At 43.1% G+C, this 14056-nt stretch overlaps 2 protein-coding genes across 4 annotated transcripts; both read left to right on the top strand.

Moving 5' to 3' along the window:
- The first annotated feature begins 1969 nt into the window (after positions 1-1969).
- LOC109906827 (prostaglandin reductase 1) lies at positions 1970-7969 on the top strand. 3 transcript variants are annotated; one of them, XM_020504671.2, is made up of 10 exons: positions 1970-2814; positions 3434-3558; positions 3701-3746; positions 3952-4011; positions 4739-4906; positions 5804-5960; positions 6148-6264; positions 6520-6625; positions 7208-7326; positions 7657-7969. In XM_020504671.2, exons 2-10 carry the CDS (start codon positions 3453-3455, stop codon positions 7765-7767), a joined length of 990 nt encoding a protein of 329 aa, XP_020360260.1. In that variant the 5' UTR covers positions 1970-2814; positions 3434-3452; the 3' UTR covers positions 7768-7969. The 3 variants fall into 3 exon arrangements, with proteins under 3 accessions (XP_020360260.1, XP_020360261.1, XP_020360259.1); XM_020504672.2 differs by having other exon boundaries at positions 1970-2738; positions 3427-3558; XM_020504670.2 differs by having other exon boundaries at positions 1973-2814; positions 3427-3558.
- An 827-nt stretch (positions 7970-8796) lies between these two features.
- Positions 8797-13164, top strand: LOC109906425 (thioredoxin). Its single transcript, XM_020504111.2, has 5 exons — positions 8797-9161; positions 10110-10214; positions 11287-11352; positions 12461-12526; positions 12716-13164. Exons 1-5 carry the CDS (start codon positions 9138-9140, stop codon positions 12779-12781), a joined length of 327 nt encoding a protein of 108 aa, XP_020359700.1. The 5' UTR covers positions 8797-9137; the 3' UTR covers positions 12782-13164.
- The last annotated feature ends 892 nt before the right edge of the window (positions 13165-14056 follow it).

The following is a 14056-nucleotide window of genomic DNA, read 5'->3' on the forward strand; positions in this document are numbered from 1 at the left end:
CAAAACAGGTGCCTTACCTTGGTGAATGACCGCAGGTTCTCAGTGATCCACCCCAGCCCGGCCCTGGCTCTCTCTTCCTCTGCCCTGGCCTTGAACAACTGGTGCTGGGCCACAATCTGACCCCACTGGAGCCTGGCCATCTCCCTCCTCTGCTCCACCACTCTTTTCCATCCTTCTCTTTTATCTCATGCCCCTCTCCATCTCCGCAGAGGCTGAGGTCCAGGAACTGGAAGCGTTCTGAGCAGGAGGTCTCCACCATGTCGGTGATGCCCTGGAAGAACTGGCGCTGGGTGAGGGCAGCCAGGGCCTTGGTGTTCAGCTCCTCCTGGTAGAGATAGTGAGAACAGGACAGGGGGCCCTGGTGGGTGGGTACTGAGGGCCGAGGCAGCAGCCTCTCCCTGGGTCTTTCCTTTCTTGGAATCTGGGTCTACTTTGAGGTAGGATCCTAGTTTCTTCACCTCGTCCGTGAGGGTCTGTAGTGCGGCATTTGTCCCGGCATTCTCCGCCCCCAGCGCCGCGTTGACATCCTTCAGCCTGCCATTGGCCGCATCCTGCTGAGCGGCTAATCAGAGCGCAGCGTCAGCCTGGGCGGTGGCGAGCTCCTGAAGCTTCTTGTGGCGCCGCTGTTTCAGCGGCTTCTCCTTTTTAAACGCAACTAGCTCCGCCTCTAGGTCTTCCACTTTCACCTCCCCCTCTGTCAAGGATGAAAAGGATGAGGAAGGGTGGACCATGCTACTTGCAGCCGCAGGCCTACAGGTCTTGAGGACTTCGCCCAGGGCAGCCTGATCAAATATGGGCTTGACGGAGTCGCCATAAAGGCCAGGGCCTCCTCTGGGGTAAGGACGTTGCCCTGCTTGAGGGTGTGGCAGACAAAGCCAAGGAGGTGGAGGTTTTCCGAAGCACAGGCAAACAGCCAATCAAACTCAGAGCCCTTCAGGGATAGGGTGCCCAGATAACCTCAGCGACCAAGCGCATCCACAAACTGACTGCCGTCTGACATGACGACAGCACCCTACCACAGATAGAACAATGAGACAGATATTTCACCAGATGTATAAATGTGAAGCATACGCTTGGCTACCAAAGATGGTAGTGAGAGCTGTGTGGGAGAAGATGGAACGAAGATGGAACATTTTCTCATCAATGAAATATTTGATCTCAATACAGTTTTCTGTTCCCAAAACTAGAATCTGTTACAAACAGAGTGGACTAAGTTTCATTGACTTTACCATTTGCCAAAGTTAAAAAAAATATTGCATTGTTTAAAAGGAGTGCAAACGCTAAACGAGTTATTGCACACCTGCCCTTCACACAGTACAGGTTCCCTCACGGAAATCATGCTAGAACGTGCCAATAGGATCTGGCTAGCTAGTGCATGGTTCTGCCCACTATGACTCATTTGTTCCCATTTGAAACAATGGGCCGTGGTCTATCTTGGTTTAGTTATAAAAATCTTTGATCCTTTTATTTTTAATCCCAGCCCCGGCAGGAGGTCTTTTGCCTTTTGGTAGGCGCCATTGTAAATTAAATTAAATTATTATCTGACTTGCCTAGTTAAATAAAGGTTAAATAAAATAAAATACTGGCCGGCTACCACACTGTCATAGAGGCAGTAACATTAGGGTCAAACCGGGTGAGGGTGGGATTTATATAGAGGTGAGGAGAATGGTTAGAATTGACCAAAAATATTATCATACATCTCAACTGTAACATCATAGTAATTGAATATAAATTAAATTGTTCCTTTCAAGACAAGACAATTTCCTGTGGAGAAGATGGTTCCAGAAATGAGGGGTAAACTCTCAGTTTGAGCTATTTCGAATATGAAATCTAAAGGACCTAGAAATTGTCAGGATGAAAGCTTCTCCGCCCTGATGATCGTGTCCTCAGTCAATAATCTCCATCGTTCATTGGTTCGGTAGGTCACGTTAATAAGGAGGCGTGGATTTGAATCTAATCACAACGGCATTATTGAGTTGAGTGTTCAAGACATGTTTAACCGAATATAGTTTGTTTGTGAACTATAACTCCGGTGACACTGAAACGGTCACCTTTACACCCTAAGTAAGAACAGAAGTTGTTTAACATAATACACTAGCTAACGTTACTGTAAACTCGCTAGCCACATTCTAACACCTGAGGTCCCTGAAGTGAATAGCTGCATCAATTTGTCTACCGGTACTTTAAATTGTTATATTCTTGTTTTTCAACTGGTAGGAAGCGGCTACACGAGCGAAATGCGCGATCTCAACCATCTTCTTTGGGGTTATTGGCGAACTAAACGCTAAATATGTATTGTCGCCAGCAACTGGACGGGGATGAAACAATTCACGAAAGAAAAGTAAATTACACTACGGGGAAGATACATTTAACATGCATACACATAAAAACAAATATATACTTCAGTCGCTCGAAACCTCAAATCCCATGTTCAGGCTCTGGTGCCTGATATGGTTGGACCACACACGTCAGTTATCTATGTAGCTCATCAAATGTTAAACGCATAAATTGTTCAACTAAAGAAACAATATCATTAGGATATTTATTGATTTATTTTTCAATTAGTCCCGTGCCGTTTATCACCATTGCTACAAAAGCGACAGTCGCGCTCTCATCCAAAATCAGTCACCCTCTCAACATTACGTTCTACGTCACGCGGTGGGGATCCCCTAAACAACTTTTTCAGCCAATGAGAAAGTAGTCGAGCCTACCTGCCCACGCTCTTTTAACCTTTCTAGGTACGTTTTGATATTTCTTTCATTCTGCACGGAGAACAGTGACCTAGAAGTGTGATTTGTTTATACGTTATTCGAGGTGAGTTTTGCTGGACAAGGTATGACATTCAAACGCATTGTTAGAGAGAAATGCTTTTTATCACCCGTTGAAATGCTTTTTATCACCCGTTTTATCACCGGTTGTGGTGGTGGTCGTCAGACCGCTCTAAAGCGGGCTTGCACGGTATTCATTTGGCAACATGCACAGCACTCGGCTAGGTTCTGCAAGTCCTTTATCTAGCTAACCTAGTGCTGTGGGATAAATGTACATTTTGCTATTCTAAATAGCAGCCTACTGTAGGCTACTACAGTACTGTAAATCAATGCATGCTTGTTTTTGCTGGCACAATACTCTTTACTGCACAGACTGCCGTGTCATGCTTACCAGCTGATCAACAGTCTTTGAATAACATGCATCCTTTGTTGAAGAACTGTAGTTTCTCGTCATCCTGTTATGATATAAGCATCTGGGTGTTAAATGTATCTATTGCATTTCTAGCTTTAGTTCATATCTCAACCTACAGTTTTAGTTTGCTCTAGTTTAGAGCTACCTATTAGTATGCAGGATGCAAAAGTAGAAAATGTTCCAGGATTATCTTTGGCTCTGTTATATTTAATTGTATTGAAAGCAAGTAAGTAAATAATATATTAGTTCACAGTTGTCCAAAGCAAAGAGCCATGGTTCAATCCAAGACCTGGGTCCTGGCCCGTCACTTTGAAGGCTTCCCGGAGGACAGCAACTTTGAGCTGAAGCTGGAGCAGCAGCCAGAGCCTAAAGATGGAGGTAACAAACTAACACCTGTGGAGATGAGCTCATCACATTGACTTCGATCATCTGGACTAGTACTTGCACTGAGTACAAGATTCCTGTACCTGACTGAAGCTGATATGAGTGATGCCATACGTTGTTGTTTTGTCTGTTTCAGAGGTTCTTCTCGAGGCACTGTTTCTCAGTGTGGATCCATACATGAGGTAGGGGAGAAAAGACAAAGGGGACGGGGTTTGGATTCCCCTAACATTTTCCATTTAGGTCATGTTTCATGTAATGTGATATCTATAAGGAAAACTACATGTTATTATTCACTGAACAGTTTTGACTTTGCTAAACCACAGTTCTTCAGTAGATTTCCTGACAGAAAACATCTCATCTGATGTGTTCTTCTGTGGTTGTTTCCAGACCATTCAGCCGACTGCGTATGAAAGAGGGGGGAGTGATGATCGGAACTCAAGTGGCCAAGTAAGAAAAATAAACCGGTCCACGTCCAAATGGCACCCTATTACCTACATAGTGCACTAGTGGGCCCTGGTCAAAAGCAGTGCACTATGTAGGGAATACGTTGCCATTTGGGATGCAGGCCTAAGTTAACTGCCTTTCATCTACCATGAGAGGATATGCATGCCTACCGTTTACTGGAAGAGAATGGGCCCTGCACCTGTTATTCATTTCTGAGGCAGTAGATTATCATTCGTGACTGCAGTTGTAAGAAAACAAATTGAATGCACTTGGCAGTGTACTCTGAGGTTCCGTTCCTGCCACAAGTGAATGGTTCAATGTGTTTCCACAGACAAAGTGTGTTATTGAGAGTGAGTCTGTCTGGATACGTACACAGAACCAAATGACTCTCCCCTGCATTCACTCTCTCTCCAGGGCTTTTTAAATGACTTTATTTCCTTGAATACTGTCATTAAAGTATCTTTGTGAATATGTACAGATTGCTTCCATTGACATTTTCATATGTATTCAAATGAGTCTCTAGATAAACCATTTAGCGACCACTGAGGGTGAAGGTCGTAGTCCCAGATTAAACCTTCTCTGTCACTAGAAACACTTTCAATGGGAGATTGTTCATTAGGCATACTTTACGATCTGTGTCTTCTGACACAGACTTGTTATCTACACTCTAAGTATGATCAACTACCCTAGTTAATTCGGTTTGTTTATTTGTTTGCGCGTGGTTTTCTAGGGTGATCCAGAGCAACAACTCAGCCTTCCCAATTGGGTGCCATGTGGTTGGTAGATGTGGCTGGAGGACACACACTGTGTCTGATGGGACAGGCCTGACACGCCTTCTGTCTGACTGGCCACAGGAGGTCCCCATGTCCCTGGCTCTGGGGGCCATCGGCATGCCTGGGTAAGGAATGGGGGACTTTCTAAGTGCCCGTGGCTTCTATTTTGGGGTAAAAGTCTCCGAAATCCCGGACCGAGGGCAACCACACTCATCCAGAATGTCAGAACATTGTTCATGTGGGAGGCAACCCATCTGCCTAGGGAGAATAGTACAAGAGTTACTATGGCATGAATCACCACTGGCCACAAAGTGTGGAACATTTATGTTTTCAGGTCAGAAGAAGGGCCTGGGTAAGGAGGGATACTAACAGTTAATGTTTGAGCTAGTGTTGGAGAATTTGCAGCACAGCTGTTTCATGACAGATTAAATGTTGACCTCAACTCTGCCAGGAAAAGCATCTGTATGTTTTTCTTTGAGTTTGATAAAAACAAAGATTTGGGCCACAGATGTCTCCGGTCACCATTTACGGTCCTGTTCCGCTGAACTCTAAACCGTTTGAATGAGTCACAATTCAGATGAGCCGTCTCTCTCATTCAACCGTTTGAATGAGTCACAATTCAGATGAGCATCCATCTGATGCTACTGCTTGTGTTTTTAAGTAGAGAGAGACAGGCAATGATGAGAGAAAGGTTGAGGCGGGGATTTGCCTCACGAACATTGGGGTTGTACACGTGTGCTTTCTGATGGGAGTGTTCCCACTGGACCACACGGGTGACTCTTCTATGGTTAAACTTCTTATTAAAGAGCTCTCCCTCTGGTGCCCTGACTACTGGCTGACAGACCTTATGTGGTCTCCAGTGTTGTCTCCACTGTTTGATCACTCTTTAAACAGTTTCAATATATGGAATCACAACTCTTTGTCTGGGGGTTTGAGAATTTAAAAACTTTGAAAGACAAATGACTGTATTCAATGGACTATAAAGTTGTATTTTATTCTATTCCCTTGTAATCTGATTGCAGGTTAACAGCCCTGTACGGTCTGGAGGAGGTGCTGGGGCTGCAGGCTGGAGACACCCTCCTGGTGAACGCTGCAGCTGGGGCCGTGGGCTCCACTGTGGGCCAGATCGCTAAGATCAAGGGCTGCAGGGTGGTGGGCTCCACCGGGTCTGACGCCAAGGTAAGAATGAAAAAGGGATTTGAATGAAAGACTGGGAGGCAAAAATGCAATGGTCATCATCTGTTTCTTTGTCTTTATCCTTTGATTAAAAAAGGGCGCAGCACTTGATTAAGTGAAATTGTTTCATTTTCTTTTCCTGAACTTTTTTTGTTTATTCCTTTGTCTTTTTCTCTTTTCCGACACCAAGGTGGCCTTCCTCAAGGAGCTGGGCTTCGATGAGGCCTTCAACTACAAAACAGTCAGCTCTCTGGAGGAGGCCCTGAAGAGTGCCTCACCTGACGGATACCACTGCTTCTTTGAGAACGTAGGTTATATAGTAGTTATAAAGTATTTCGTTGTAGTAAAGTATTTATATAAAATGTTATTAAGTAGTTATATAATAATTCCCTCTGATACTTGTAATATTGTTAGATATGGCTCCTACTCTTTAGTTTTAAAGTGGTATTTCACTCTAGTTTTAATATCATTAGACAGATATACAGTGTCGGACACTATCAGTGTTTTGTAATGGGTATTTCATCCTCACATATTTACCTGGATATAACTTACATTTTTATAGGTGGGAGGATCTTTCTCTAGTGTGGCCATCCCTCAGATGAAGGAGTTTGGAAGGATAGCCTTGTGCGGGGGCATCTCAACATACAATGACACCACTCCACAAACAGGTCTGCTCTCGCTCCCTTTACTTACAGAGATGCACATTTAAAGAACCCATTCAAATATACACAACTCTACATTGCATAACTGCATAACTGTAATTTGTGTTACCTTTATATGCTGTGAGTGTTGAGATTGTGCACTGACTGTGCTCATTTCAATATTCCACTAGAGGGCGCCATTAGCCAGTATTACACTCAGAATGCTGTCGCCAGCTAAACGTTTCATTCAGTGGAGGCTGGTGGGGGAAGCTAGAGGCAGACAGTCTCATTGTAATGGTCTGGAATAGAATAAATGGAACGGATCCATTTATGCCATTCCAGCCATTACAATGAGCCTGTCTTCCTGTAGCTCCCCCCACCAGTTCTCCCCTGGTTTCATTGCATAAAAATGAATGAAGAAGCATATTGGATCTTTGTTTTCCTTTGCCTATATTACACACTCTCTATAATCTCTTTCCTCATCTTGCTTTTCCGTTCACTCTCGCTCTCTTACTCTCAATATCTCTCATTTTCTCTCTCTCTCACTTTCTTTCACAACTTTCTCTCTTACTCTCCCCCTTTCTTTATCTCTCTCTCTCTCTCGGACAGGCCCCTACCCCCACCTGACCATGATCTTTAAGCAGCTGAAGATGGAGGGCTTCCTGGTTGGAAGGTGGGAGCATAAGAACCAAGAGGCTCTGAGGAGACTGATGGCCTGGAAGAGGGAGGCAAGTACTAGCCAGAAATCCAGACGTGTTTTGTGCTAACATTACACTCCTTGTGCTCTGACATGTTTGGCTTATGACATGGAATACAAGGAGTGGAATGTTAGCAAAACACAAACAGACAAACTGTCTGAAGTTCAGAATCATGAAAATGCTGTATTGGGTAACAATTTCGCACGCCATGTTTTACATATTGTGTAGATGTCTTGTTAGCTGTACACCCTGTTATTTTAATGAGCCTTCATCTCATTTCGAGCTATTCATATTTACAATATGAAATGTCTGTGACGATCAGAGACTATAGACCTGTTAATGTTGTGTTTTTATCCACAGGGGAAACTGCAGTGTCGTGAGCATGTCACTGAAGGCTTTGAGAACATGCCTGCTGCCTTTATGGGAATGCTGCAGGGAGAAAACATTGGAAAAGCCATTGTTAAAGTTTAGATGGCTTCAATGGATACTCTATCATAGGATTAGAATTCAAAGGACATTCCCATAGGAAAGCCTAACTATAACCATGACGTTGCATTCTGGAATCATTTTTCTATAGTGCATTCGTAGCACAACCTTATTATACATTCACATCATAGTCCGTCCTTGAATCCAAATGTTTACTTTGTATGAGGTATTAAAGTGTTTTTATGGCTTTTGTTGTCTGACTTCATTGTTTTACTCACAAATCAGAGTCAAATGAATTGATGGTGTTTCGTAGGCGACCTAGTAGTAATGGCAAGATGTGCATCGCCACACTACCACAGACCTAGGTTGTTCTGTCTTATTGCAGGCTATAGCTCTAAAAATAACTCTGCTCATAATTAATGCTTCTCATCTCCTTGAAAGCAGGAAGAAAGGACTTTGTTCATTAGGTACCAAACGGCAGTAAAAAAGGACTAAAACGGTGAGGGACTACCTGGAATTGTCCAGTAAGAAACGTTCCTTTTCCATTTGAAAACATTTACTGCAGTGTGCCCTAATGAATGTGACCCAGGGCTTTGAAGCTCCTATGCTGTCATTGAGTGGATCCAAAACAATAGTGTAAGGTCTATCTCTCCTTAGTTGTCTACAACATCCCTTTGTTTGATATGAATGAGACGTCTTTATTTTTAGTTACTGATTTGAATTTCAGTAGAGTTCAGGTGACAAGATGTTAGTTTCTGTAATAAGACCAAGGTGAGAGCCTGTCATGTACATAACCATGGAAGGAAAGCATGATTCATACCAAAAATGTAATCTGATGGGAATATTACAATGTATTTGATTCATTCAGATCACTTTGGTCCATCAATCCACATAATACATTACTTTCTCATTCCATTTGAATGTTCAGTGCTATTACTTTCTCAGCTCCAATGCTATTTGACCCTGCTTCTTGACTCACAGGTTCTCTCAACCAATCCCCTGCTGGTTCTGTAGTAAACCAGGAATTTGTCAAGTCACCGTGATTTGTGGAATAAACTATTGTACATGTTGCCTACACAATATGCAGCATTCATATAGTCAAACCAATTGTGGTCCCTTTTGATTCATTCCAGAAAATTCTATGTTTAGGTATTCAATGCATATGAATGACCCAAGTCTTGAGAAATAGCCTAATCTACACACAAAATATGAAAATGTATAATTTGCATTGCTTGAAGCACAATATTTCTATTGTCATCCCCGTCAAGCAGTTGGCTCGTGGATCGCCCACGAGGGGCAGGGCTTATGCGCGGCTTTTATAAACCCGGCAGCGTCACTTCACACACTGAAAGCCGCTTGCTGTCAAAGGAGATTAGTATTGTGTTGTAACAGACCGCCAATAAACCACCATCAACATGATTATCGAAATTGAAGATAAGGTAAGACATGTTTTTGCTTCGTGCATAGCTCTTTTGATTGATCATCCAACTCAGTTTGGGGGTTTTGAAGCGTTAATAACGATCACGCCGCTGCGCCTGTCATCGAATGTTCATTCCTAATATGCAACTAACTGGCTAGGTTTATCTGGACTAGGCAAACGTTTTCAATCTCCTCTAATTTTCTGGCTAAATCGCTACCGTCCCAGTTAGTGTTGTATTTAGCTATTTAATGTGTAAATTCCAGATAACCTGGACTTTTAGTGGTTGTGTTGCATCATCATGGTTGCAATGTTTTAAGTGTCAGGCAGATGGAATCAGTCCCGGGCAGTGATGTGTATAAACCCTGGATTACTGTTATGTATTGTCCGTTAAGAGGTTTTGAAGCCACTGGTCGGCCATGTTGGCACTCCCCGGTAGGAACTCTTTCATAGGAATTAATGAAATTCTACAGTATTTAAAGGAAGAAATGATAGGTATTTAAGTTGTTGTAGTAAGGACAGTAACATTAGTAATCTGAAAACATACTTTAAGGAATGTATGTTTAGTTCAGATTATATCATTTGAAAGTATGCATTTAGGTGTGTGTAATAATATATGTGTCAAAAACAAATGTAGACATGAATAAATGCATTTCTATAGCTTCCTACATATTTTTTACAATGTGAGGGAGGGCCAAGCTGGCGGTATGGTGGCTTCAACACCGTGCCCCCTGTCAATCATCGTGTGTGTGTGTGTGATAGTCTGATAGTCTATCAAAGTCCTGTTCCAGCCTCAAACGGCTTAAGGTTGGCGCTAAAACAAGGTCCTATAAACCACTATCATGTTCATATCAACCAAAAAGTATTATATTCTTCTGATACCAGACATTGTTGATGGCCAATAACATATTCTATGTTTGTCATTCTCATTGTGGCTGGACAATGTGTTAATTAATAATGTGTTCTGTAGGATTCCTTCTTCAGTGCCCTGAAGGAAGCAGGAGACAAGCTGGTGGTAGTAGACTTCACAGCCTCCTGGTGCGGCCCCTGCAAGAACATTGCACCCTTCTTCAAAGTGAGTGGTCCAACACTCAACGTCTCTAGCTGAGCTGTACCATTACTCACGCGGGAAGGTTCTTCAGATTTAGTTTCTGATCTTGTTCTAAGGGCCTGTATTCGTACAGCGTCTTAGACTTGGAGTGCTGAGCAAGGATCAGTTCTGCATTTTTACATCATAATCAATGTGATTACAAGGACAGGGTGGATCTGTTACTAGATCAGCTCTCCCACTGAGATGCTTTATGAATACAGGCCCAGTTGTGCCTAGTCTAGTTAAGATGCACCCTGCTAGCTGTAGCTGTCAGATGGTCTCCTGTGAGAGGCCTCATGCCAAGTAGGGGGAACCTGAAGGGGTTGGTTGGTCTGAGCCAGAGATATTATGGAAGAAGAAAAAACATTGCGCAAACCCTATTCCCTACATGGTACACTACTTCTGACCAGGGCCCATAGGACTCTGGTCAAAAGTAGTATACTATGTAGGGAATAGGATGCCATTTAGGATGTAGCCTGTGTTGTGGTGGCCATGTCGTCTTGGCAACCGTCGAGGAAGCCTCCTAGGACTTGGAACATTGCGCTTATCAAGTGAAGAGCCCTTAATATAGACTGTAAACAGAATGCTAATGAACAATGCTGAGATGATCAGTCATAAGCCCACTGAGGCAGAGCAGGGTTGTGAAGTAGGGCCTTGCCGTATACTATTTAAAACGAAAAACTGGGTCAATACTCACATTACGTAGCATTCAAGTGGAGATGTGAATCAACCTATGGTGTGTGTCCTCCATCAATACCCCTTGTATGGTATGTCTCTGGGTCAATAATAGATAGGTGGATACATGAGCTGCTGTGTCTGACTCATCTGGTTGAGTTAATGGTTACAAAATTCCCAAGTGGAGGATTCTGGATTCCCCCCTCCCCTCCGGTTCCGGGAATCTTCTAACCAGGATTTCTGGAAAACCTGGGGATTTTGGGGAAGCTAATATCATTTTGGAATCCTAGTTTAGCCAGCAGTACACTGCTAGGCCTGTTTTCCCATTTGGGCTGCCTTGCTGACCCTTGACGTTTAACCTGTGCGCTCTGCTCCTCTACAGGGGCTTTCGGAAAAACCAGAGAACAAGAATGTGGTTTTCCTCAAGGTGGACGTGGACGAGGCAGCGGTGAGTCAATTGTGTGTGTGTGTGTTCCACAAACATTGAACAACTGTTAATAGCTCTTGTTGAAAGTGCTTGAGCATTATGTACTGGAGGTTGAAGTGATGAATTGGGACGTTATCAGATTTTCTGTGAATTAGTACACACCGTCCAGTTGGTGCATCTGAATACAGAACACTCTTTGTAAAGATGGATGGTTTGCCTAACATTGACTAGACCTCATGTATGTAGATCTATTGGGAAACACCACGAGGCTATCTCTTGAAGTACAAGACTCGAGAGAATACTTTGGTTAGGAAAGTGGGGTCAGTAGACGAGCCGGCTGTCTGGCTGGCCGGCAGTTTTCAGGTGAAAGGTTACTATCCAATTGTGACTTTGTTGCATTGAGCTGGGGTTGCTGTGGCTACGGGAAGTGGCTTCGTGTGTTTTTGTACAGTCCAGACACTGGGTTGAACCCATGAGTCAGTCATCTCAGCTGTCTGTGTTGGGTCATATAGTATGTAGACTACTGTGTGGCTGGGTGTACGGAGGGGGGTTCCAAAACCTGCTTTTCCCTAGTATATTATTACAGAAGGCTTGAGGCGATTTGCCCAGTCAGTTAGGACAAACCTGTCCTGCAGAACTAAGGCGTTCCTTACTGGGTGACACTCAACCACATCAATGTGCTTTTAATAGAGGGAGCCTGTTTATTTACACTACTATTGTACCTTTTTAGCATGGCTTCTGATAGCCATAAAAATAAATGTACAACAGGGATTTGAGAGGAATGGGAGATGCAGTAGAGGAATGCAGAGGCCACGTAGTGAGGACGACTGGCTACTATTCTGAACTGTGAGTGGCGATCTTTCTGGCGCCCAGACCTGATGAAGCATCAGCCAAGTGTCTGCTACACAGAGTGGAAGAGAAGTCCAGTAGCTACAAGATCATCAGCAGACTCCGTCACCGTTATCTACCATCCTCTGACCCATCTCTCTCCGCTCAAGCCATGAACTGACCCTCTCCATCTTCAGAGGATGCAGCGATCAAAGACTTGGCCTCTATTGGTTGATCTGTCATGATATATTGCTTGTTTAGTCTACGTTTTAAACACCCTTCACTCTGCCTCCTCCTATAGGATGTGGCCAAACACTGTGACATCAAATGCATGCCGACGTTCCATTTCTACAAGAATGAGAAAAAGGTGGGTATTTTGTCTTCCTTTTTTCTAAATAATAAAAGGAGTAACAACTTCTGGTTGATTTCCCTCTCGGGGTAAAGACTGTATTATATCTAGTATAACAGTCGGCTGTGCCGCTGTACTAGCCTGTTATTGAATGTAATTGTGGTACATTGAAAGTGATATTAAAATTCCCTGTGGTGTCGTTCCCAGGTGGATGATTTCTCTGGGTCCAACGAAGCCAAACTGGAGGAGAAGGTCAACACTCTGAGGTCATGAGGAAGAGGCTGACACGCACATCTGCACTGACGCTGTACAAACGCCACCACCAACCAACTGTCTTTAGACCGAACTCCCCCTTGAAGGAATAATTCCACTATAGTCCCAATTCCCTCTCGAAGGACAGATTCCACCATATGTACAACAAAACATTGTTTTAATTCAATTATTATTATTTTTTAAATTGTTATTAAATGTTAATACCAAACCATGCCACTAAATCCTCCAGTGTATTAGTCGTTCTTATTCAGGTCAGGAGTTTATCTCCATTTTTAAAAAGGACCATAATATTTGACTGTATTTTTATATATTAGAGCAATGCTGTTGGGATTTTGAATGTTCTGTCGAAGTGGGTGGATTCAATAAATTAAGATGAATGCTGACGTCTGGTATGAGTTCCCTAAATCTTTTTTTTGGGGGGATGAGTTAATGTACTAGGGTTGCACTACTCTTCATGGCGCAGTAGTAAACTATATTTAACTTTCTAGACTAGAATTGAGCATCCCATTTGCATGTTGTGTTTTATAGCCTAATGTTTATCTAGATTTAGTAGGTATGAAAATATAGCTTAAATGTGTAGTCTAAGATGCTATACATTCTAAAGCATCATGTAGTAACTACAGTAAAGGATTCAGATCAAGCGATAGCCGACACCCGCATAGCTGGCGTCTGAGGTGTAACTGCATTGGAGCCGTCTTAGTCGTTGTCACGACGCCACACCCATCCCAGTCGTGTTAGACTTTCAGAATGAAAAAGCGTAGGCTATATAGAAATTATGCACATAGTAAGTGAAATGAGGATTTCTCATCCTCATTGAGGTGTAAATTAGCCTACATCTCACATTGCGGTGTTTGAATTTGTAAACAAGGCTGCATTTGGATTTCACTTAATGTGATGCTGTGCAGCCAATGGCAATGTCCCCATTAGGTATAATGCCAGGAACCTCATGTAGATTTTGCAGCTCTAATGCAGTTCCACCTCCAAGCCAAAACCACCTCTATGCAGATCTGGTTGAATAGAGTCCTAAGACACAATCTAAAGCAACATCCATCTTAAAGCACTATGAATATTTTATTTAACCCGGTAAATTGACAGAACAGATCCTAATTTACAGCAATGACCTAGGGGATGATCAAGGCACTGCCTTGCTGTAAATTAGGATCTGTCAACTTACTAGGTTAAATAAAATATTCATAGTGCTTTAAGAAGTTGGGGATGATTAGGTGACAATGGTATATGAGCCAGACTGGGAATTTAAGCAGGACACCAGGGTTA

Source organism: Oncorhynchus kisutch, linkage group LG16 (genome assembly GCF_002021735.2).
Source record: "Oncorhynchus kisutch isolate 150728-3 linkage group LG16, Okis_V2, whole genome shotgun sequence".
Lineage (NCBI taxonomy): Eukaryota > Metazoa > Chordata > Actinopteri > Salmoniformes > Salmonidae > Oncorhynchus > Oncorhynchus kisutch.

Bases quoted from the DNA above. Each gene is read 5' to 3' on its own strand.
- LOC109906827 (XM_020504671.2), top strand. From the start codon at position 3,453: ATGGTTCAATCCAAGACCTGGGTCCTGGCCCGTCACTTTGAAGGCTTC. The intron at 4,907-5,803 runs GTAAGGAATGGG...ATCTGATTGCAG, and splicing joins GGGGCCATCGGCATGCCTGG to GTTAACAGCCCTGTACGGTC. The intron at 6,265-6,519 runs GTAGGTTATATA...ACATTTTTATAG, and splicing joins ACCACTGCTTCTTTGAGAAC to GTGGGAGGATCTTTCTCTAG.
- LOC109906425 (XM_020504111.2), top strand. From the start codon at position 9,138: ATGATTATCGAAATTGAAGATAAG. The intron at 9,162-10,109 runs GTAAGACATGTT...TGTGTTCTGTAG, and splicing joins TTATCGAAATTGAAGATAAG to GATTCCTTCTTCAGTGCCCT. The intron at 10,215-11,286 runs GTGAGTGGTCCA...GCTCCTCTACAG, and splicing joins ACATTGCACCCTTCTTCAAA to GGGCTTTCGGAAAAACCAGA.